The 25,300-nt window shown below is 45.7% G+C and overlaps 1 protein-coding gene across 1 annotated transcript; it reads left to right on the top strand.

Annotated features, from left to right (window-relative positions):
• The first annotated feature begins 2,745 nt into the window (after nt 1–2,745).
• Nucleotides 2,746–23,358, top strand: AGRP (agouti related neuropeptide). The gene is made up of 4 exons (XM_058155600.1): nt 2,746–3,657; nt 13,499–13,674; nt 19,101–19,168; nt 22,793–23,358. The coding sequence occupies exons 2-4, from the start codon at nt 13,515–13,517 to the stop codon at nt 22,982–22,984; spliced, it is 420 nt and encodes a 139-aa protein (XP_058011583.1). The 5' UTR covers nt 2,746–3,657; nt 13,499–13,514; the 3' UTR covers nt 22,985–23,358.
• Nucleotides 23,359–25,300: the final 1,942 nt, after the last annotated feature.

Raw genomic sequence — 25,300 nt, 5'->3', positions numbered from 1 at the left:
CTTGCAAACAGGTGGTCATTTGCATTCTTTTAGAGAGTTGTTGAGGCCATTTGGAGGTTTATCTGTCTCCATTTTGTTAGATAGCGCCCAATGTTCAAGTTTGTCAAGATCCTTCTGTATCTTAAGCCTATCTTCTGGAGTGTTGGCTATTCCTGCCAGCTTGGTGTCATCTACCAATTTGATGAGTTCCCTATCTATCCCCTCATCCAAATCATTAAAACAGAGCCTTGGAGTACTCCGCTGCATACTTCCCTCCATGTACATGTAGTTCCATTGAGGACTATATATTGAGTGCAGCTGGTGAACCAGTTATGAATCCATCTGGTGGTGATGGTTTTAACCCACATTTTTCTATCTTATTGTGTATTAAATTGTGATTACTTTGTCAAATGCCTTACTAAAGTCCAAGTAAATTATATCCACAGCATTCTTTAGTAATTTTGTCACTTTGTCAAAGAATGCAATAAGACTTGTCCAGCATGATCTGTTTTTGACAAGCCCATGTTGGCTTTTAGTTATGGCTTTGTTTGCCTCTAAGTTGGGTGGCAAATTGGCGGCCTGTGGGTTGGATGTGTCACATGCAGGCCATGCCCACCCCAGCTCTGCGAAGGGAAACACGTCACAAAACATCACATGATGATGTGACGCTGCGAGTTTGACACCCGTGGTCTAGGTATTTACTGATTTGTTGCTTATTTTTTCCAGAATCTTCCCAGGTATTCAGGTCAGGCTTATAGGTCTGTAGTTTCCTGGACCCTTCACCCCCCCTTTTTTTTTGAAGATGGGAACTACATCAGCACTTTTCCAGTCCTCTGGTAGTTCCCCAGTGCTCCAGGATCTTTGGAAGATATAATTCAATGATTCTGAGATCATGTCTGCCATTTCCTTCAGAACCTTGGGGTGTAACCTGTCTGATCCTGGTGATTTGAACTCATCTGGGGTGGACAAGTGCTCAGTTACCATTTTCTTCCCTACTTTAATTTATATTATCTGTTTTTTACGGTACTGTTTTTGATAGATTGGACTGTTTTTCCTATTTGTAAAGACAGGTGCAAAAAATGATTTAAGCAGTTCTGCTTTCTCCCTGTTGCTTGTGACCTTCTTGTCACTTTCTTTCATGGATCATTTTCTTGACTTTTTTCTTGTGTTTTACATGTTGAAAGAAGCTTTTTCTTGTTATTTTTGACTTTTGTCACAAGGTTTACTTCATTTTGAGCCTTAGCTTTCCTTACTTACTTCATCTTTGCAGGCTGAGGCTATTTGCTGGTATTCTGCCTTAGTTATGTGCTCCTCTTTTATACTTGTTTGTTTTGTCTTCTTTTATCAAGAGTTCTTTATGCAGCCATGCTGGTTTCTTTTGAGAGCTGTTATTTTTCTTCTTCACTGGATAGGGGGTTGCACCCAAAATGGGGTTTTCTGATTCTAGCGACCGAGATGTTAAGCTAAAGAAAATGGATTTAATTTCTCCCCCCCTCCCCCCAGACAATTCACAATGCTCCAAGGGTTGCAAAAGGCCATTGTAACCACAGCCAAGCAGAAATAAACTTTTAAGTCTCTCTTTGGAGCTGGAAGGTGAGCAGCAGCTGCTGGAAGACAGACCTAAACCCAGACAATTGCTGGACGCAGCACCTTCTTTCATCGGAAGGAAACTTTTGATCAGGGTCAACAACATTAGTTTTATTTCTGGCGTCGGCTTCACATCCCTGCATTAGTTTTGGGGGGTGGGTGGGGTGGGTGGGGAAGCCGCATGTTGACCGTGCATCTTAATGGCTGTTTGGGAGTTTCTGGTTTCCTGGAAGCGCGTTTTCATGTTGCCCTTGATTGAATGTCAGGGCCAGAACATCCGTGCGACGCTTCGCTTGCAGATTAAAAAGCTTTCAGCGCAACGGCAGCGCGTGGGCGGCAGCCGCCTTCTCTGAGCGGCGGTGCTAATGGCTTCCCTTCCGCTGAGCTGAGCGGCCCTGTTTACCGGCTCCAGCTTTTGCGGCAAACAAGCGCAGGCTTCGCGCTCTCGGGCTGCAGACCTTCGCCCGTCACCATTCAGCCCCGGTTCCCATTGGCAACCGCCCCCGTCCGCCCCCTCCCCCCCCCCGGAACCCCGCAAAGCCCAGCAGGGCTGGAGGCGCCGCTTCTCAGCCTCGGGGAGCTTGAGGTAGAATAGAATAGAATAGAATAGAATAGAACAGAATAGAACAGAATAGAATAGAATTTTTATTGGCCAAGTGTGATTGGACACACAAGGAATTTGTCTTGGTGCAGATGCTCTCAGTGTACATTATTATTATTATTATTATTATTATTATTATTATTTATTATATTTGTATACCGCCCATCTCCCGAAGGACTCAGGGCGGTTCACAGTCAAAAAACAACAACAGAAACCATATAATACATAAAAAACAGCTAAAAGAATAGATAGTTAAATACATAAAAGAAAAGATACCTTCATCTAGGTACAGCAGTTACAATAGGGTACAATTTAACCCTTAATGATAGCAACAAAAAGTTACAGTCATACAGTCATAAGTGGAAAGAGATTGGTGATGAAAACGATGAGAAGATTAATAGTAGCGTAGATCAGGGGTCTGCAACCTTGGTCTCTTTAAGACTTGTGGACTTCAACTCCCAGAGTTCCTCAGCCAGCTTTGCTGGCTGAGGGACTCTGGGAGTTGAAGTCCACAAGTCTTAAAGGGACCAAGGTTGCAGACCCCTGTAGTAAATAGTTTGACAGTGTTGCGGGAATTGATCGGTGGACTTCATCACCCAGAAGCCTCCAGCCGAGCGGTCCGCCTTTCTTAAGGTCCCCGAGTCGAGGAACCCGCCGGGCTCTTCGCGAGCCGATGGGGGGGGGGGCGGCATCGGCCGGAGGGCCCGCCTGCCCCCTCCCCACACTGCGGGGTCCCAGGGGGCGAAGGGACGGCCGGGTGCCTCCGTCTGGCTCGCGGTGCCGAGGCCTCCCGGCCAGCCAGGCCGCCTGGGGGCTTGTGGGGAGGGGGTCCATTCTCCGCACGCTCCCCAGCCCGCCCCCCTCCAGCCGGAGACCCCCGCGGGATGGGGGCCCAACCGCAGCGGCGGCTCCTCCCCCGCCGGGCCTGGAAGCTCAGCGCAGCCCCGATCGGCGGGGGGGGGGAGGGGGGCCTGCTGACCCCCGGCTTCCCCTCCCCTCCCTCCCCCCCCCCAGCAGGCTTCTTCGGCCCCGGGGCTCTTTCGGGCGCGGCGTTTTCCCGGAAAGGCCCCGCAGCGCCCATTAGCGCCTTGATGGATTGGCGGGGGCGGCCAGGCGGCCCTTCCCAGAATCGCCCCTCCGGCCCGGCTGCCTCCGAGCGACCGAGGCGGTGCGGGGCTCGGCTGGGGCGGCCAGATGGGCCCCCTCCCCTCCCCACCCCCCCGGCCCTGCCAAGCCTCCCCCGGCCGGTCGCTCGGCTGAAAGTTGAGATGCGGTTCCTTTGCCGGCCCCCGAAGAGCTGCGGGGAGAAAGGAGCGCGGCTCAGACGGGCCGAGAGGGAAGCTGCCTCTGCCCAAGGAGGCCCTTTCGGAGCCAAGCTGGCTGGGCCGGTTGCCGCCGCCTGAACCCAAAGCGAAGTTCCCGCAATTCTTGTCCCTTTGGGTGGCTTTTCATTGAAGCGAAATCATCTCGAAGTCTGGGCGGATCTTTAGGTTGGTTCTCCTGACCGCCCAGGAGGGAAGCGCCCCTGGGGGCAGCTCAGACACCCGCAAGGGGCCAGAGCTTCCCTGCACATCCTGCACCCGAGGCAGTCGATCCCCCCCCCCCACCTTGGCTGCCTTCCCTGCACCAAGTGAGATTCCCCCCCATCCCGCAACAGCCAGGCCACCTGGGTGGGTCTGTATTTGCAAGTGTGTGTCACCTTCGCGGTCTCAGGGCCCCTGCAGCCACACACACACACACACACACACCCGGCAAATTCCACCAGAGTGGCACCTCCAGAATCGGGCCCAGATCAGGCACCAGGAACCTCTTTTTTTTAAGACACAGGACCACAGTTCCCAGGACAGGGAGGGCCCTGTGAGCAAAGGCCAAGGCCCCTAAGCCACAACGGGCGGGGCCCAGCAGAAAAGTCTGCCTGCCATAATCTTAGGTGGCCAAAGAGAGGCTCCTGCAAAGACATCCTCATGGCCAGCAGCCTCACTGATTGCTGAGATGTGGGTCAGGATGAGAGAAACCACCCTGTCAAGATCTATAAGGGGCGTGCATAAGAGCACAAGAGTGCCTACCGTTCCTGTCCTATTGTTCCCTTCGTTATATCAAATTAACATAGTTGATGCATATTTTTTACTTATATATTTTCTTCAAGACATGTTGTTTTATCTATGACAATTGTTTGTGTATACTGTTGTGACAAAAAGAAAATTAAAAAAAAAGAAGAAGGGGGCATCTGAGTTCAGTTTGCCCCACAGGCCTCCCCAATGGAGCCCCCTTAAAACAGCCTCTGTGAGATCCCTTTGTTGCAATAAGCAAGATGGGCAGCAAAGGACGGACCCTCGTTTCTGAATTCTGGTGCAGAATAACTTCCACGTTTCTTTCTCTTCCGCTGGGCTTCCTCCTTTCTTTGATTGCCTTCCTTAAGGAGAACGTTCTCAGAAAGGCTAAATCCCCCTCCTTCCTCACCAGCTGGACTGTCGTCATCACTAATCTCGCCATGGCTTCTTGATGCTTTTGCTGCAAACATGTGCCAGTTTCTTCTTGAGCAGGAACAATACAGGTAGTCCTCGATTTACAGCCACAATTGAACCCAAAATTTCTGTTGTTAAGTGAAACCTTTGTTAAGTGAGCTTTGCCCCCCATTTTACGACCTTTCTTGCCACAGTTGTTAAGTGAATCACTACAATTGATAAGTTAGTAGCCCGGTTGTTAAGTGAATCTGGCTTCCCCATTGTGAGAAGATTGCAAAATATGATCACATGACCTTGGGACACAGCAAGGATCATAAATATGAATCGGTTGCCAAGCATCTGAATTTTGATCACATGATCATGGGGATATGGTAAAGGCGGTAACTGAAAAATGGTCGTATGTCACATTTTTCAGTGTCATTGTAAATTTGAATGGTCACTAAATGAACTGTTGTATGTCGAGGACTATCTGTATACCACAAATATTGCAGGATATGACTGTTGATTCCTACCGGTTCCTGTCCATTTCTCTAGGTATCCCCAGAAGAAAGGTTTGAATTTCTCTCCTATTTTAAGCATAGATTTGCTTGCTTGTCTAAATAAATCTCTTGTCTTAAAAGCACATTTTCTCCGAATTTTACTGGTAAATCGTGACGGTGCTCTGTGTTTTCTCCCTCAGTTGGCCTTTTGGAATCTGACTGCCTGCCTGCCACAGTCTCTGCTTAGTAGCAAAGAGGAGCACCCGGAGACTCCAGGTAGTTCAGAATGCGGCTGCGCGGGTGATAGAGGGAGCCCCTCGTGGCTCCCATGTAACACCTCTCCTGCGCAGACTGCACTGGCTGCCTGTGGTTTTCCGGGTGCGCTTCAAGGTTTTGGTAATGATCTTTAAAGCGCTCCATGGCATAGGGCCGGGTTACTTACGGGACCGTCTGCTGCCTCCGAATGCCTCCCACCGGCCCGTGCGCTCTCACAGGGAGGGACTCCTCAGGGTGCCATCAGCTAGGCAGTGCCGACTGGCGACGCCCAGGGGAAGGGCCTTTTCTGTGGGGGCTCCCACCCTCTGGAACGAGCTTCCCCCAGGACTTCGTCAACTTCCTGACCTTCGGACCTTCCGCCGCGAGCTTAAGACACATCTATTTATCTGCGCAGGACTGGACTAGATTTTTAAATTTTAATTGTTTAAATTTTAGATTTGGTTTTAAATTGGGTTTTATTATTTATATGTCTATTTTAAATATTTGGCCTATTTAATAAGTTTTTTAGATTAATGTTTTACTTTGTATATTTATGTTGTTTTTATATGGCTGTACACCGCCCTGAGTCCCTAGGGAGATAGGGCGGTATAAAAGTACGAATAAATAAATAAATAAATAAAATAAGAGCAGCCAGGCACCCGGTGGTCAGCAGCTCAGAAGGAGATGAACATCTCCCGGCTCAGCTGAAGCACACAATCCCAGTCACACAACTCTCTTCGTCATGGCTGAAAAACTCCTGTTTGCTTCCCTTCTGTGCTTGCTCAGGGCTCCTGTTTATATCAGTAACAATTGTTGTCTATACCACTCAGATAGACAACTTCATTGACTTCTGCCATTTGAATCCCGTATCCCAGAACCTGGGGAAAAAATCCTCATTTCCCTAAAAGCACACTTGACCGCTTCCAAGCTGCTTGGTTTCCCAGGTCTCAGTTGTCTGGCGACGCCCAGGGGAAGGGCCTTCTCTGTGGGGGCTCCCACCCTCTGGAACGAACTCCCCCCAGGACTCCGTCAACTTCCAGACCTCCGAACCTTCCGTTGCGAGCTTAAAACACACCTATTTATCTGCGCGGGACTGGACTAGTTTTTAAATTTTTTAAATTTTAAATTTTTTAAATTTTATAGGGGTTTTAATTGGTTTTAATATTGATATTATTTTTAATAATTAGGCTTTTTGAATATGTCTCTTAATGGTTTTCTTAATTTGTATATATATGTTTTTTATCTGCCTGTGAACCGCCCTGAGTCCTTTGGGAGATAGGGCGGTATATAAATTCGAATAATAAATAAATAAATAAAGATGGACTGGTCAATTCAGTGTCCTCAACAGGGAGGATGGCATCCAAGGTGGGCACAAAGTGGTTGTCAGACCCCCTCCCCCTTTGTTCACGGGGTGATGTCCTGATTGTTGCTTCATCTGCTTTTATTCTTTATGGCTGTCGTGTCCCACTCCTCCGCTGACGGCTGGGTCCGGGAAATCAACAATGGCTCTGAATCCCTTAGAGTGGGATTTCTTCCCATTTGGTGCAGCCACAGGTGGTAAGGTGAGTCACCTATACGGGGCAGCTCAATCCAAAGTGGCAACGATGCTCTGGAAGGATCCAGTGGGGAGGCTCTCCAAGAAGCTCATTTGGCTCGAGGAAGGATTGTTGTGAAAGAAGGGAGATACGGAAGAGTAGAAGAGCAACTCTGAGTGTACTTTAAATCTCTAGGATGAAGAATGAACTAATATGAAGATAATATGTATGGTCAGTAATGGCTAAGAGACTGTACATTTATGTTATGTTTATGAGAAATAAAAAACTTTTTTTAAAACTCATTTGGTTCCAGCAAGCAAATCCTGCTCCCTTTCCCGATTCCCCTCCAGGTTGCTCATGGCTGAGCCCTTTGCCCCTCCACCTTCCCTACCACTCTAGCCTTCTTTGCCAGCCTCTTCTTCCCAGCCAGGGCTGGTTCCCTTCTGTGGGATAAGCTTCAGATAAAAATGGGGATTTTCTGGATGGAATGAGACATTTAGGCACCGACCCTTGGCCATCTCAGCCAGCTTTTCTCCTCTGCTGGCCCTCCCCCGGCCATTCTCCAGGACCAATTGGCCCCTGGCTCTTCCTGCCCATTCGCCCAGATACCTTTGGCTGCACGGGACAGATAGCTCCCAGCCAATCAGATGGTGGGCAGCAGCCGTGGCGCTGGGGTGTGTGTGACTAAATGGGCTGTGGGGGGATAGCCTGCAATAGGATCAGTGGCAGGCTGGGGGAGAGAGCAAGAGCTATGGTGGCGCAAGTCTCCTGGTTGACATCTGGCTTCTTCTGCCTGCTGGGGGTCTAAAAACCAGAGAGATCAGGGATCAAACTCCAGTTAATTTGAGGGACAATTAGACAAAGGATTGGAGTCTTCCTCACAATTGCCATTAAACAACCAGATGGACCTTTGAGACTTAATGCAAGGAATCCTTCATATTGCAGAAATCTAATAAACTATCCTGGTTTTCAAACAGGTTGATAGTTTAGTTTTATGCTATTTTCTTTTCATTTAATGGCGTCCCATGCTTTCTCCCCATGCTGTTGTACATGAAGTGCTCTTCAAGCAGCCTCTGTGTTGAAGGAACCTCTTTATCCTAAACGGCTGGGGATTTGGTAGGACCCACAGTGATATCCCAGGAGGAGACGTGTGATATTCCTCCAGGTGCCTCTCGGGAGACCACAGGAGGAGCATCAATATTATGTTTGTTCAGAATCCCTCCCACCCATTAGATCGCCACCATGTGCTCAACTGATTCCGAGCGATGGATATAAAGCTGTGGTCAACCAGCTTCTCTTCAGAGCTTCGACCTTTTGACAGAGAGGCTGGCAAACCCTTCCAGGTACAGCGAACTTCCATCCCGTGTGGTAAGGAGTCTGAGCTGTGGCTGCATCCTGGTCCACGGATGGGAGCCACAGCCTGGGAACAGGGTAGACTTTCTGGTGGTGGGTCAACTCTCTCCTTTTCCTTTGGGAGAATGTCTGAAAGAGGAGCTCCAGAGGGAGGCAGGGATGGGCAGAAGGATGATTATGGCGGGGAGATGAAGGCAGACTCTTGCTCCCCAACTTCATCATCACCTACCTTAGAATGGAGGTGGGGAAATGAGAATTACCTGCAGGGCTCTCTGAACCTTTTGCAAGGGGGGATAGAACCAGAGCAACTCGAGTGATCTTTAGGCAGCTGCAAGGGGGGAAACTGAAATGCTGTGGGTCAGAAAGCACTCGCCAGATTGGAAAGACCCCATAGATCAGAGAGCTCTCCTGTATCTACTATACAAGATTTGCTACCTGCTCTGTCAGTCCCTGCTCTGGTTCTCATGCATCTTTTTTAGGTCATCATTAAAAGGTGTCCTGACTGCTGGGTGTGGGGAAAGGGAAGGGAGGAAAGAAAGGAAGGGGAAAAAAGGAAGAGGGAAGAAAAAAAGAAAATTTTTTACAGTGCCATTGCTCTTGTCACTATCATCCCTGAGTCAGGCATGGAATAGGGACCAACTTCTCTAAGTTAAATGAACTGTCCACTCGGGCATCTCTAAGTTCATACCTGCATCCCCAAGATAGAAGTTGGCTTTGCCACCTTCTGCTGAGACTCTGGTGAGTAAGAAGTCAGCAGGGTTTGAAACATATGAGCATGTCCTTCTCTCCCAGATGAAGATGCCGGGTTGAAATGAAGAATCCTAACCCTTCGAACTGTGGAAAACATAAGTGTTGAATCCTTAAATGTGGGAAGATGGGGGGGGGGAGGGATAGGAACTAAGCATAGCCCCTCAGGTAGCAGCAGAAAAGCCAGCTCTCTCAACCCCAGAGATGCTGCAGGAGAGAAAACTGAGCCTCTGTGGGATGCCTCCCCTGGCACAGGTGCCCTCCTGAGCTGGCCTGAGAGGGGCAAGGCTGCCGCAGCTTTGGTGTCGGAACCCCAATCTGGGACAGAGAAGGGGGCTGCATTCCCCAGGGACAATTGAGCAGCTGAATCTTGCAGAGACAAAGCCATGGAAAGACTTCCCCGTTCTAGCCTAACAAAGAATGACTGAATTAGACCACAAGGTAAAGGTAAAGGTTCCCCTCGCACATATGTGCTAGTCGTTCCTGACTCTAGGGGGTGGTGCTCATCTCCGTTTCAAAGCCGAAGAGCCAGCGCTGTCTGAAGACGTCTCTGTGGTCATGTGGCCGGCATGTGGCTCAACATCAAAGGCGCACGGAACGCAAAGGTGGTCCCTGTTTTTCTACTTGCATTTTTTAACGTGCTTTCAAACTGCTGGGTTGGCAGAAGCTGGGCCAAGTAACGGGAGCTCACCCCGTTACATGGCAGCATTAGGGATTCGAACCGCTGAGCTACCGACCTTTCGAGCGACAAGCTCAGCATCTTAGCCACTGAGCCACCTTGAATTAGACCTTAGCCAGGAACAAAATCCAATTTTGGAAAGAAGGTAAAATCAATCTCTAGTTTATTTATTTATTTATTTTATTTATTTTATTTATTTTGTCACAACAATATATGTAGGAATCATACAAAAGATTATATAGTATATAAACATATATGGGTAAATATAAGGAGGTATAAGCATATATATAGAAAGAAGAAAAGAAAAACAATACGACAGGAACGGTAGGCACGTTTGTGCGCTTATGCACGCCCCTTATGGTCCTCTTAGGAATGGGGTGAGATCAATAGTAGAAAGTTTTTGGATAAAGCTTTTAGGATTATGGGAAGAGACCACAGAGTCAGGTAAAGTATTCCAAGCACTGATGATTCTGTTACAGAAGTCATATTTTCTGCAGTCTAGATTAAGGCGGTTGACATTAAGTTTAAATCTATTAGTTGCTCTAGTATTATTGCAATTAAAGCTGAAGTAGTCTTTAACCGGAAGGACATTACAATAGATGATTCTGTGAGTTAAGCTTAGGTCTTGTTGAAGGCGACGGAGTTCCAAGTTTTCTAAGCCTAGGATTTCAAGTCTGGTGGGATAAGGTATTCTATTGTTTTCAGAGGAATGGAGAACTCTTCTTGTAAAATATTTCTGGACACGTTCAATTGTATTGATGTCAGAGATGTGGTGAGGGTTCCAAACAGGCGAGCTGTATTCTAGAATTGGTCTAGCAAATTGGTCTAGCAAATTGGTCTAGTTCTAGATGGAAAAAGGCTATAGGGCAAAAGTTGGTGAGAACAGGGGGCTGCATTAATTGAGGGGAGGAGGGAGGGAGGGGGAGAGAGAAAGAGAGGGACACCTCATAGGAACAAGACATCCTCAGGGGCAGGAAGGGCAGCATTTGGACAGGCAGAGGGGTTATTAACTCCTCCCCCATCACCACCAATTTGCACTAAAGTGGGAGCAAACAAGCCAGGATTAGACCCGACAGAGGCATCCTGGAGCTGAGTAGACCTGAGTTTGCAAGCCCCGACTAGAGACCCTACCCCAGAATGGGAGGGGGCTGTGCATACGTCTGTTCTCCTGCGAGGGATGAGAAGGGGCTGTGTTCCTGCCACTGAAAGAGGGAGCAAGTGATCCAGCCACATGGTGATAGCAAAATGTTTGCTGCCCTGAGTTACCTATCAAGTAATAAAACCAGGATAAAAATTAATTGAATGAATAAATAAATAAAATTTGCACCTCCTAGAATACCTTTGTTTGATCAAATTAAATTACTTATTTATCTAAACCATCTTTTCATAGAAATCATGGGGCTGGGAGGGGCTTTGGAGACCTTCTAGTCCAGTCCCCTGCTCAAGACAGGAGATCTTATATCATCCCGGTCAAACGGTTGTCCCGTCTAGTTTTGATAATGTCCAGTGATGAAGCCCCCATAACACTGGGTGGCCCTTCCTCCTGTCCCTCAAAGCCCCATAACGTCTTCGCTTAGTCTTCTCCTGGATGGGAAAGAGTCCAAACGGACTCAAGCAGAATTGACACCCAAAATAAGGAAACACCCGAAAGAACCCTCCTAAGTTAAAGGAGAGACACCGCAAATAAAGAGAAATAAAATGCTTAGGAGGTAAATGACTCCCATGAAGGAGCTTAAACTTCTAGGACCAGATCTATTCTGCCTGAGAACCCCTTTTTGGGATCCTGAAGAAATCCTGGTGCCAGAGGACCAGAGGAAGCCAAATCTTCTGGACTTCAAAAAAGGGAAAGTATCTATGCCATTTCAGACTAGCTAGCCGAACACCTAATTGTCTGTCTAATGAACATGTACCGGTATATTGATCCATAAAGTGTGGCTGCTGTAGTAGTATTATTTATCCTATTTATTATCTTCTTGACTTCCCCTTTTCAATAATGGTATTATTAATATTATTTTATTTACACAAAATGACAGTATACACAGCAAATGAAATAACTATGCTGGATTTCGTATCACAGATCACTAGTCGAACACTTCCCAAGCGTTTAGGACTGCGTGATGTATCGGCGGATTATGCGAGCAGATCCCAGTTAGGTGGCCTTCTGCAGCTGTCCAATGATGATCTTGTCAGCGCCAATTGCTTTTAAGTGCTTGCCTAGGTCTTTAGGCACAGCTCCCAATGTGCCGAGTACCACTGGAACCACCTGCACTGGTTTATGCCAGAGTCTCTGCAATTGGATTCTCAAATCTTGATATCTGATCTCATCAATCTGTCAAACCCTAAATGACTTGAGATATAGCACTTAAAAATGTGCTATAGACAATTCACAAGACAGCCTGTGAATTGTGATCTGCTACCCAAAGCACACTTGGGTTCCATCCATGGGCCTGATGCATGTGGGAGTGAGCTTGGGGGGCAGGGGAAGAGCTGTAGCCAGAGCAGAGCAGAGGCAGCTTAGCCTGGAAAGTGGGTGTGGAACTAGGGTGTGTGCCCCCCACCCCCCGTTTCTTGCCGGGGAAGAGATGAACTTTCAGACTTGCAAGATTCTGTTAATGTAACCTTACAATAGAATAGAACCGGTTAATCTAGCTGTGCTCCTTATCAGGACTGCATTGCAAGCCTGAAAGAACATTTCCCCTCTGTTGTCCCTGCAGCCCACCACCCTCACTCCTCCCTTAAGTGGAGAACCCTGGAGAGTTGCAATCAATCCCCAGGCAGTCTAGCTTCAAATGTAAGGTATTGTTATTTGCTGGCTAAAATAACTCTGGGGCCAGAATGTCAGTGAAGATACTGTTTTAATGGGAACATCTTATTTAATTAGTTTTTATTATCTTTTATGGGATATAGATGTAGATATAGATATTTTTGTTCACTGCCGTTCACATCCTTTGGGAGGCACACCTGCTCTTCTAATAGCTCAATTAACCTGCATTAGTCTCAGCTATGACGCACACAAAGGCCCTTATGAAGGAAAACAAGCATGCGCCCCCCCCCTCGATTTTCTGCACTTAATTCGGGGGGGGGGCGATATATGCCCTCCAATGGAGATGTTCACCTCAGACATCTGAACAGCACAGTGAAGTACAGTAAATATGTTGTCTTCTGAATCAAATAACATCGTGCCTGTACTGACAATAAGGGCCCAGGTGTCTCTGGGAAATTACAGAAAAAGTCTACTGATCATAGATCCCCAGAATTATAGAACTGGAGGCACTTTGGAGATTTCCTATCCAACCCCCCTCACAGAGCAGGAACCTCAGGCAAAGGCTTGCCTGGTCTCATGGCAAATCTGAATAGGCACAATCTGCTACTCCCAGTGCTGCCGTTAGCCAGACTTAGTTTGGACTCTTGCATGATGCACGCTGGCGAAATGTGTTTTTTAAAGTGAAAATCATATAGAACATCCATTTCTGCCTTTTGAGTAATTGAAAATCACCTGCTGTGGCAAAGTAATGAAGAGGGAGATGGGTAGAAGGCAGTGGTGGGATTCAAGTAATTTAACAACCGGTTCTCTGCCCTAATGATTTATTCCAACAACCAGTCTGCCAAACTGCTCAGAAAGTTAACAACCGGTTCTCCCAAAGTGGTGCGAACTGGCTGAATCCCACCACTGGTAGAAGGGTCTCGAATGAGTGTCTGTGCAGTGATGGATGGAGACCATGTGGTGGCAAGCTCAGCTTTCTGCTCGACTGTTGCTTGGTGGCTCTGGGTGGGTCTCCCACAACCCTTGAACTCTTCCCCATCCATTTGGCCTGCAGGTGACGTGCAGGGATCATGTTGAGGCAACTGCTGCTGTCCTTGGGAGTCCTACAGGTGACCCTTGCCTTCCTGGCTTCTGGCCATGGCCATCTGGACGAGAGGGGACCCGTCCTGGAAGAGACAGCCAGGCCCAGTTCCCCAGGCCTTGAGATGGTCAAGGAGGTCCACATCCCAGGTAGGTGTTTCCATGTCTTCTCCATGCAGCTTCCAGATGTTCCCATGTTTGGTTGTTGGTCAGTAAAAGAAGTTGATAGAAATGACAGGATTCATTCTTAGAAAGAAGAGAATTTCCCACACCTTTCCCACACCTTCCCATACCAGATAGTTTTCTCTTGGTGGCTGTTTTGATTTTGTTAGCCAAAATTTGTTGTATGCTCAATGTCATGGGATGAGATGTAATCAGGAAGAGGCATCCTTCGAATAACCCATCCCCATGCCATTAAAGGTCAAAGCATGCCCCTTGACCCATTGTGGCAACCGGTGCAGCTGATGGAACAGAGTTGTACTGTGCTGAGAAACACACCATTTAGTCACTGGCCAGGCTGCTGCATTGTGACCAGTTGAAGTTCCCGGAAACTCTTCATCCCATGCAGAGCACATTACAGGCAACCAATTGGGAGGTGATTAGGGCATGAGTGACAGTGAGCAGAACCTGCCAACCTAGGAAGAGGTGCAACTGGTGCATATGAAGCTGTGCAAAGGTGCTCCGAACCACGGTTCCCCCTCTCTATGACTCACGAGGCCAGGAGGAACCCCAAATTGTACACTGGGTCTGTCTGGGGCAGTGCAACTCCATCCAGCACCACAAATAGGATAGTCCTGGAACCCTTAATCACCTTTGTCCTCTATTATCTTCTAATAGTCAAATTTCAGTCATTTATTTTTATTTATTTATTTATTTATTTTTGTCACAACAATACATGTAGGTATCATACAAAAAGATTATATAGTAAATAAACATATATATATATATATATATATATATATATATATATATATATATATATATATATATATATATAAAGACAATAGGACAGGAACGGTAGGCACGTTTGTGCGCTTATGCACGCCCCTTATGGTCCTCTTAGGAATGGGGTGAGATCAATAGTAGAAAGTTTTTGGATAAAACTTTTGGGATTATGGGAAGAGACCACAGAGTCAGGTAAAGTATTCCAAGCACTGATGATTCTGTTACAGAAGTCATATTTTCTGCAATCTAGATTAAAGCGGTTGACATTAAGTTTAAATCTATTAGTTGCTCTAGTATTATTGCAATTAAAGCTGAAGTAGTCTTTAACCGGAAGGACATTACAATAGATGATTCTGTGAGTTAAGCTTAGGTCTTGTCGAAGGCGACGGAGTTCCAAGTTTTCTAAGCCTAGGATTTCAAGTCTGGTGGGATAAGGTATTTTGTTGTTTTCAGAGGAATGGAGAACTCTTCTTGTAAAAATAAAAAGTCACACGGAAAAAACAACCAAACATGACCAGAAATAACCATCAGCATTCAGTCCTGTTTTTTTTTTAAACTATTAAACATCCCCCACCAAATATATATCTAACATCTGTCTTCTCATACTGATTCCTCTATTCCTCATTCATCTACTAACATTTTAAAGAAAATATACTGCAGCAGCCGAACAGGATCCAGAACTGTTTCTATAGCAGAAACGGTGTCAGAAAGACAGTCATTAGTCTTCAATGCCAGCAGTAGCAGAAACAGCCAAGTCTAAAACTGCTCTGAAAGCCTAAGTTATGGTCCGTATCTTAGTCATTTAGGCGCCAGGAGATTAGTTGGGCCCCACCATAGGGTTAGAGCACCATGGCATCCCTTGCCTGCTCATTCTCAGCTCCACTCTTCACATTTAGGCAGAAAAACTCTCCACTGCTATGTAAAACTGATCTATGTTTATGTTTATCCACATGAAAGGAAGCATGCAGTGAGGTACTCCAAGGGTCTTGTTTGGGGGCCAGTCCTCTTCAGCATCTTCATAAATGATCTAGACAAGGGGATAGGAGGAGGATTGATTCAAAATTCAGAAGGACCTTGCCAGATTCAAAGAAGCGGTTCTGTGGTGGTAGAAGTAAGGTCATAGGCAAGAAAAACAAAATGCAGAGTTACAGAATAATAATAATAATAATAATAATAATAATAATAATAATAATAATAATAATAATTATTATTATTATTATTATTATTATTATTATTATTATTATTTAATTTTTATACCGCCCTTCTCCCGAAGGACTCAGGGCGGTTAACAGCCAGATAAAATACAATACAATACAATACAATAAAATCACTATTAAAAAACTTATTCGATGTGGCCAATAAATTAAATTATAAAATACATATTATAAAATAAAACCCCATTTAAAATCCAATTTTTTTAAAAAAAACCTTTTTTATACCAGTCCTGCTCGGAAGAATAAATACGTCTTCAGCTCGCGGTGAAAGGTCCGGAGGTCAGGAAGTTGTCGAAGTCCTGGGGGAAGCTCATTCCAGAGGGTAGGTGCCCCCACAGAGAAGGCTCTCCCCCTGGGGGTCGCCAGCCGACACTGTTTGGCTGACGGCACCCTGAGGAGACCCTCTCTGTGGGAGCGCACCGGGCAGTGGGAGGCATGTGGTAACAGAAGGCGGTCCTGAAGATATCCCGGTCCTAAGCACCTTGAAGTGCACCCGGAAGACCACAGGCAGCCAGTGCAGCCTGCGCAGGATAGGTGTTATATGAGAGCCACGAGTGGTTCCCTCTATTACCCGCGCAACTGCATTCTGGACCAACTGGAGCCTCCGGGTGCTCCTCAAGGGGAGCCCAATGTGGAGAGCATTGCAGTAGTCCAGGCAAGAAGTGACGAGGGCATGAGTGACCGTGCATAGGGAATCCCTAGAAAGGGGCGCAACTGGCGAACCAGGCGTACCTGGTAAAAAGCTCTCCTGGAGACGGTCGCCAAGTGATCTTCAAAAGACAACCGTCCATCCAGGAGAACGCCTAGATTGCGCACCCTCTCCATTGGGGCCAATGATTCGCCTCCAACAGTCAGCAGCGGTTGCAGCTGACTGTACCGGGATGCCGGCATCCACAGCCACTCAGTCTTGGAGGGGTTGAGCTTGAGCCTGTTTCTCCCCATCCAGACCCGCACGGCCTCCAAACACCGAGACAACACTTCGACAGAACAGGTATTACCTGGTTCCATGCGAGCACAAGTGAGGCAGATCTAGGTGTCCTAGTGGACCACCACTTAAGTCTGAGCCAGTTGTGTGCTTCTGCTGCCAAAAAAGCTAATGCAGTCCAAGGTTGCATCAGCAGAGGGATAGTTTCAAGATCATGTGAAGTGACAGTAGCACTTTATACTGCACTGCTAAAAATCACTCTTGGAATACTGTGTGTACTTCTGGTCACCACAATAAAAAAAGATGGTGAGACTCTAGAAAGAGTGCAAAGGAAAGCAACAAAGGTGACTAGGGGTCTGAAATATATAGCCATATAATGAATAAGGGAACCAAGAAAGTCTAGTCTAACCCCAGGGGCGATGGAATAGTCTTGAGGGGCTGTCAGAGAGAAGAGGAGGTCGACTTATTTTCCAAAGCACCTGAGGGCATGACAAGAAGTACCAAAACCTATCAAGGCATGAACCAACCTAGAACTAAGGAAATTTTTTCTATCACTGAGAACAATTAATCAGTGGAATGGCTTCCCATTAGAAGTTGTGGGCACTCCATCGCTGCAGGTTTTCAAGAAGAGACTGGGCAGCCTTCTCTCAGGTATAGAGTCTCTTGCCACAGGCAGGGGATGAACTAGAAGACCTCCAAGGTCCCTTCCAACCTTAATATGCTCTGTTCTATTTAGCGAGAACTAATCCTCATGGGCAATGCCTTCTCTTGCTTAGAACTACTCTTGGAGATTTGGCGTGGAGGTTACCATCTCTCTCCCAATTTCCTTACATTTAACACCCAATGGACCATCATGACTCTAATGAGAGCTGAACCCATACCATATCTCAGACATTAATACAATTGAACGCGTCCAGAAATATTTTACAAGAAGAGTTCTCCGCTTCTCTGAAAAAAACAAAATACCTTACGCCACCAGACTCGAAATCCTAGGATTAGAAAACTTAGAACTCAGCCGACTCTGACAAGACCTGTGTTTAACACACCAAATCATCTATTGCAATATCCTTCCTGTTAAAGACTACTTCAGCTTCAATCGCAATAATACAAGAGCAAACAATAGATTCAAACTTAATGTTAACCGCTTCAACCTTGATTGCAGGAAATATGACTTCTGTAACAGAGTTGTTAACGCTTGGAACTCACTACCTAACTCTGTGGCTCTTCTCAAAATCCCAAAATCTTCAACCAAAAACTGTCTACTATTGACCTCACCCCATTCCTAAGAGGACTAAAAGGGGCGTGCATAAGAGCACAAGAGTGCCTATTGTTCCCGTCCTATTGTTCCCTTTCATTATATCAAATTAATACTTTTGCTTATATATATACATATTTTAGCCTATATTTTATATTTTATACATATTCTAGCCTATATATATGTTTATATGATGTGTTGTTGTTTTTATGACAATGTTTACATATACTGTATGTATATATAAGACTATTGCTTAACATAGTGTAAGCCGCCCTGAGTCTTTGGAGAAGGGCGGGATATAAATGCAAATTTAAAAAAACCTGTTGTGACAAAATGAAATAATAATAATAATAATAATAATAATAATAATAATAATAATAATAATAATAATAATAATAATAATAATAATAATAATAATAAAGCTCAACAGATAGAACAGAGCTGCCTACATTACCTGGGGGTGGTGGGGGTTGTTCTCACTGAACTTTTTCCACCCCTACCTGGGTCTCTGCTGGAATTGCCTTCTGATCAACGACTGATGGTAAGAATGCAGGTGACGTCTTAAGCATTTGAAGCCAGAGGTTTTAATGGTGTATTGGTTTGATGGAGAATTATTTGTTAGCTTTATTCATATGGTGGGATTCGTTGACTAGGTTTTGAAATGAGTGCAAGCCAAAACTTATAAAAGAAAACAATGGTAGTTTTTATTTTACAATGCAAAGAGGGTGTATCACATAATCGCAGGTAGAGTGGACATACCCTAAGCCGTCAATATACTTTCTATATATTCCCTATCACTGTCACAGGTTTACCTCCTCATTGGCTGAGTATTCAGGCTGTCACAATCTATCCGAGGCGCCTCAAATGAATAGATTATTCCCTGCACCTTATTTACAATTTATCTTTAATAGCTATTAGTTTCTGGGGGTTGTCCGTAAACCAATTACCATGCCAGCAAATTCTAGCTAAAACCAGTTTTGAACTTCCCAGGGGCCTCTCATCCCTTTGTTCCTACTTGCAGCTTTAGGCTTGAGCAACATTTATGAGATTAGATAAGTACACAATGTATTCATTTCAAAGATTAGTATACTCTTCTACAATTTCTGTAAAAACAATAAACTCCTTTCTCCTTTCCCACAATACTATGGGGCTTCTGAAATAGGCCTCAGTCCAGTTTGGTTTCTCAAACTCCTTCAGCTCTTGGAATTTAATTTAACTTTCTTACTTTCTTTCACAGATTTTAAACAAGTGGCTCTGGAAACACCAAGAGTCCAAGATGATCTTGCGCCAGAAGCCAGCATGATGGTAACCTCAATCATTTTTGACTCATTCTTTCTGCTCCTGCAAAAAGCAGGTTTCCAAAAAATAACTGCTGACTGTTTTCTGCTTTGATGGATAGGAACTTTGCAGACTCCTCTATAGATGTAAGAGGAGGGTCCTTCCTTCCCAGCCCTGAAAGCTTTTAACCTACAGAAATGTTTGCTATTCAGTAACCCCTGATTTGCATGCAGAAGGCCCCATTTGTTGGAATTCAATTTTTACACAAAGCAATCCTCACAGTTTAGACCAGAGTAGGCCATGTTTGGGGGGGTCCCCATTGTCTTTCAGCAGAAGAAATTTCTTGATAACCAGATTAGTTTGCTGACTGTCTACATGGAAGCTTCCTTGTGCAACGTTAGATATGGAAGCTCTTTAACGATTGTGTCAAACCATCTGGAAATAGGCTTTAGGAAAGTATCTTGACCAGGGGTGAAATCCAGCAGGTTCAGACAGGTTCTGGAGAACCGGTAGCGGAAATTTTGAGTACCACCTCTGGCTGGCCTCAGAGTGGAGTGGGAATGGAGATTTTGCAGTATCCTTCCCCTGCCACACCCACCATGCCACGCCCACCAAGCCATAGCATGCCCACCAAGCCACGCCCACAGAACCGGTGGCAAAAAAAATTAGATTTCACCACTGATCTTGACAGCTTCCAAGTGAAATCCCATCCTCAAGTCATCGCAGTTGAATTTGTCCACACCAGTTCTCCTTCTTTCCTCTGCTTTAAGGCACGTGGGAGCGCACAGGAGCAGTGTTTTAAGCAACTGAATCCTCAAAATGGTTGCCCAATCTTTTCTTGAAAACCTCCAGTAATGGAGCACCCACAGCTCTGGGATGCAAACGGTTTCATTGGTTACATTCACTGAAAGGAAGTTTTTCCTTCGTTCAAGGTTGGATTTCTCTTTAACAAGCTTCCACCTATTGTTTCTTGTCCTGCCCTGGGGTGCTTTGGAGAATAAGTCACCTCTCTGTTGTCCCTCATGTACCAGAAGATGGCTCTCCTTTCACCCCTATTCCTTCTATTCATTCGACTAGACCTACCTAGTTCCCTTAAACAGTCCTTATACAATTTAACCTGCAGTCTTTTATCATCCTAGTTGCTCTTCTCTGCACTCTTTCTAGGGTCTCAGCATCTTTTCTGGATCATGGTGATGATGCAGTATTCCAAGTGTGGCTTCTCCAGTAATAAACAATACTATCACTTCTTGTGATCTTGATACTATCCCTCTGTTGATGCCGCCCAGTGTCGTGTCCCACTCCTCCGCTGACGGCCGGGTCAGGGAAATCCGAATCAGGCTTGCCTCTGCAGCTCTGCCCAAAGTCCTAGCAAAGTCCTCAGAGCAGGCAGGAGACCAGTAAGTGACTTCAGCAAGATAAGTTCGACTTTGCCTGACTCAGAGACTGCCAGAAAGCAGATCCTTTATATAGGCCATGGGATGTGGCTCCATGACTCAGCACTCATTAAGGCCTGCCCCTCCCTTCCTTCTGTTGCCTCCGCCTATCCAGTCTTCTGATGCGAGGGTCACTCCAATCAGCAGTTGGTAATAAACCCTCCTCAGGCTCACATGCTGTGGAGGAGGGGGGGGGTCTAGCTGCTCCGTTTGCCTGGGCATGGAGCCAGGGCTGGGGCCGGGAGGTGCTCCTTCTTCTGCAGTTTGTCTGGGCATGGAGCCAGGACTGGGGCCGGGAGGCATACATTCCTCCGTGTTCGGGAGCAGATAAGAAGGCCCCGGCTGCTCTGAGGGCAGGCAAGACACAACACCCAGGACTGCATTGGCGTGTTTGGCAGTTGCAGCACATTGTTGGCTCCTATTTAATTGGTGGTCCATCAGGACTCCTAGATCCCTCTCAAGAGTTGCTCTTGTTCAGCTGCTTATACTGTGCATTTGTTTTTTCTTAAAAGAAAAAGTGCAGGACCTTTTCTCCCCACTGAACTACATTTTAACAGAATAACATACAGTAGTTGGAAGCGAGCTTGGAGGTCTTCTAGTTCAGCATCCTGCTCAAGCGTTTCAGACAAAACCTTCTTCCTCAAAACCTCCAGTGATGGAGCAACCACAACTTCTGAAGGCAACTAATTTATTATTCTCATTGTCAGGAAATTTCTCCATTGTTTCTTGTCCTGCCTTCAGATGCTTTGTAGAATTGGTTGACCTATGATACCTTATCAGCTAGGCCCTATGCCAGCGATGAAATCCACTTCACTACTGGTTCGGGAATGGGAGTGCGCGCACACCTCTTCTGTGCATGCAGAGGGTAAAAAAAACGGGATGTGAAGACGTGCCAGCAGGTGGGCGGAGCTTCCCGCCACTGGCCCTACCGGTTCTCACAAGCCAGATAGATCCAGTCAGATTTCACCGCTGCCCTATACTCAAGTCTGGCAAGATCCTTTTGAATCTTGAATCTATCCTCCTCCTATCCCCTCGTCTAGATCATTTATGAAGATGTTGAAGAGGACTGGCCCCCAAACAAGACCCTTGGAGTACCTCACTGCATGCTTCCTTCCATGTGGATAAACATTATAACTATGTTGGTTTATTTTTATTCAAGCTTTACATACCAGTGAAGAGTTTTTCTGCCTAAATGTGAAGAGTGGAGCTAAGAAGGAGCAGGCAAGGGATGCCATGGTGCTCTAACCCTATGGTGGAGCCCAACTAATCTCCTGGCACCTAAATGACTAAGATACGGACCATAACTTAGGCTTTCAGAGCAGTTTTAGACTTGGCTGTTTCTGCTACTGCTGGCATTGAAGACTAATGACTGTCCTTCTGACACCATTTCTGCTGTAGAAACAGTTCTGGATCTGTTCGGCTGCTGCAGTATATTTTCTTTAAAATGTTAGTAGATGAATTTAAGGCTTACTTTTAGCTGTGTTTTTCACGGCTGTGTCTTATTCAAAACATTAAAAGGTTGGCAAAAATATGGGCCGATCAATTCTCCTCCTGGAAGCTGCATTACTAGTAGAAGTTCTGAGATACTCAGGTTTGCATACTGGTGGCTGACCAGGCTAAGCGCCCCTCTTAGAGATCCATTCATAATCTATAAACAAGGCTTGGAGATTCAGTAATAAACCCTGGCTTAAAAAAGTCCCAGACTATTTTTCTAATTTATGCCTTCACTCATTTTGAAACATGCACATTAGAATTTTTATTTTTTTTATTGGCCAAGTGTGATTGGACACACAAGGAATTTGTCTTGGTGCATATGCTCTCAGTGTACGTAAAAGAAAAGATACGTTCATTAAGGTACAACATTTACAACACAATCGATGATCAATATATCAATATAAATCATAAGGATTGCCAGCAACAAGTTATAGTCATACAGTCATAAGTGGAAAGAGATTGGTGATGGGAACTATGAAACGATTAATAGTAGTGCAGATTCAGTAAATAGTCTGACAGTGTTGAGGGAATTATTTGTTTAGCAGAGTGATGGCCTTCGGGAAAAAACTGATTAAACTGCCATACATACAAGCATGGTGTTCTCTCCTTAACAAAAAGCAACTTTGCATGTTTAATATATTTTCCAGGTAGGTTCATTTTAGAACTTCTCAGACCCTTTGTTAAATGTGGCCCCACTGTGACCCTCTTTGTGGTCTCCTTGCAGATGATGTCAGCTGCCCTGCAGGCCCAGGAGCGGGAAGGGCGTTCCCCGCGGAGATGTGTCCGTGTCCAGGAATCCTGCCTTGGGCACAAACTGCCATGCTGTGACCCATGTGCCACTTGCTACTGCCGCTTTTTCAACGCTAACTGCTTCTGCAAGAAATTCAGCAGCACTTTCCCCTGTGGCAGGAACTAGCTTGCATTGTGCAGGCTGCTATTTAATAATCTTGAATAGATGTGGGGTCCATATACAGTATATTCCTTTTACATTCCAATAAATCGCCTATGAGAAAGAATCCATGAAATGTGACCTTTTTCACCCCCATTGATTATGTTAAGGAAAACCAGAAAGCTAAAAGCTGTTTTAGCTTTAGCTTCAAGGGCTGGGAAGTGGCTCACCAGGCTAATGCAGCCTGTTATTAACACACAGCTGCCTGCAGTTACAATTACTGCAGGCTCGAGTCCCACCAGGCCCAAGGTTGACTCAGCCTTCCATCCTTTATAAGGTAGGTAAAATGAGGACCCAGATTGTTGGGGGGGCAATAAGTTGACTTTGTATATAAATATACAAATAGAATGAGACTATTGCCTTACACAATGTAAGCCGCCCTGAGTCTTCGGAGAAGGGCGGGATATAATTTTTTTTTTAAAAAAACCTGTTTAAGCTTTCACCCAACCTTCAGCGAAACAGGGTCTCCAGCCTCTCATCTTATTTCCACTATTTCCATACTCTTGACTTTTACCTTATTGTTCAAACCTATCCCTACTTTCCATGGATTTCTGTTTTCCAGATTGCAATATGGTGTTCAGAATCTTTTTTTTTTTTTTTACAAAAATATCCTTTTGCCTCAACTCAGGAGGCAGGAGCCAAACTGTCTGTGGTCTCTTCTAATGGGAGTACTATTCCCTATTCTCCAAACCAGAACGAAAAAATATAGAGAGGTGACTCAAAAACAGATCTCAGACATGTGAAAAATATGGTAGCACCCATGAGAATGGCGAACAGTACAAAGAGAATAAAAAACAAATGTAAAAATTACTCAAAGAGTACCTCTGGAGAACTTGTCCTAGGTATACTATAGATAGTCCTTGACTTACGACCACAATTGAGGCAAAATTTATGTTGCTAAGTGAGAAATTTGTGAAGTGAGTTTTGCCCCATTTTATGACATTTCTTGTCACATTTATTAAGTGAATCAATGCAGTTGTTAAATTAGTAACAGCATTGTTAAGTGACTCTGGCTTTCCCATTGACTTTGCTTGCCAGGTCACAAAAAGTGCTCACATGTGTCGTGTCCCACTCCTCCGCTGACGGCCGGGTCAGGGAAATCCGAATCAGGCATGCCTCTGCAGCTCTGCCAAAGTCCTAGCAAAGTCCTCAGGGCAGGCAGGAGACCAGAAAGTGACTTCAGCAAGATATGTTTAGACTTTGCCTGACTCAGAGACTGCCAGAAAGCAGATCCTTTATATAGGCCATGGGGTGTGGCTCCATGACTCAGCACTTATCCAGGCCTGCCCCTCCCTTCCTTCTGTTGCCTCCGCCTATCAAGTCTTCTGACGCGAGGGTCACTCCAATCGGCAGCTGTTGGTAATTGACCTCCCTCAGACTCACATGCTGTGGAGGAGGGGGAGGGGTCTAGTTGCTCCGTTTGCTTAGGCATGGAGCCAGGGCTGGGGGCTGGAGATACTTGCTCTTCTTCAGCCTGTCTGGGCATGGAGCCAGGGCTGGGGCCGGGAGGCATGCTAGGACATTCTTCAGCGTTCGGAAGCAGATAAGCAGACCCCGGCTGTGGTGGTGAGATCGGACGAGACACAACAACATGATCCAAGACACTGCAACCATCATAAATATGAACCAGTTGTCAAGAATGTAAATCACATGACCTTGGGGATGCGGCAACGGTCGTAAGTGTGAAAAATGGTCATAAGTCACTTTTTGCAGTGTCGTCGTAACTTCCAACGGTCACTAAACGAACTGTATCTGCCAGCCCAGGATTCTCCAGAACCTTTGTCTTTTGTTATCTTTCAGGTTGTAGAAACATGGGATTTGGGAGGAAAGAACGAACAGGTAACAGGAATGGTGCTGCAAAAATGAAAAAATCAGCAGGATAGTTGTTTGTCTTGTAACATCTAGTGATAGCCAGAGGGGTCTTGCTTTTGCAAGAAGCAAAAAGTGACACAGCTGCAGCGTTCCTGGCTGGCAAGCAGATTGGGGAGGCAAACCTATATAGGCCTTTTGTTTGATTTTCCTTTGAAGATACATGCCTTTGGTTGAAGTGATTGCCCTGGATCCTGCCTTCCTGAGTTAATCCTATCCCAGGACCTTTGCCTTTCCTATCCTGGGGGTTAATCCTATCAGGGGCCAGGAAAATGGGAGTTCTGGTTTTGCCTTGGTGAGTTATTTTTAGCCTGATTCCTGAAGCAATTTTTTCAGGATCTGCTTCATTTTTAATAATAGCTTTTGCCAGCCTGCCCAGACTTGCAATCATCTCCTGAGCCCTTGCCTCGGGTT

Source organism: Ahaetulla prasina, chromosome 12 (genome assembly GCF_028640845.1).
Source record: "Ahaetulla prasina isolate Xishuangbanna chromosome 12, ASM2864084v1, whole genome shotgun sequence".
Lineage (NCBI taxonomy): Eukaryota > Metazoa > Chordata > Lepidosauria > Squamata > Colubridae > Ahaetulla > Ahaetulla prasina.
This window is presented reverse-complemented; position numbering and strand designations above follow the sequence as displayed.

Coding starts and splice junctions, on each gene's coding strand:
- AGRP (XM_058155600.1), top strand. CDS start 13,515: ATGTTGAGGCAACTGCTGCTGTCCTTGGGAGTCCTACAGGTGACCCTT. Junction 13,675..19,100: donor CAAGGAGGTCCACATCCCAG/GTAGGTGTTTCC, acceptor TTTCTTTCACAG/ATTTTAAACAAGTGGCTCTG. Junction 19,169..22,792: donor CGCCAGAAGCCAGCATGATG/GTAACCTCAATC, acceptor GTCTCCTTGCAG/ATGATGTCAGCTGCCCTGCA.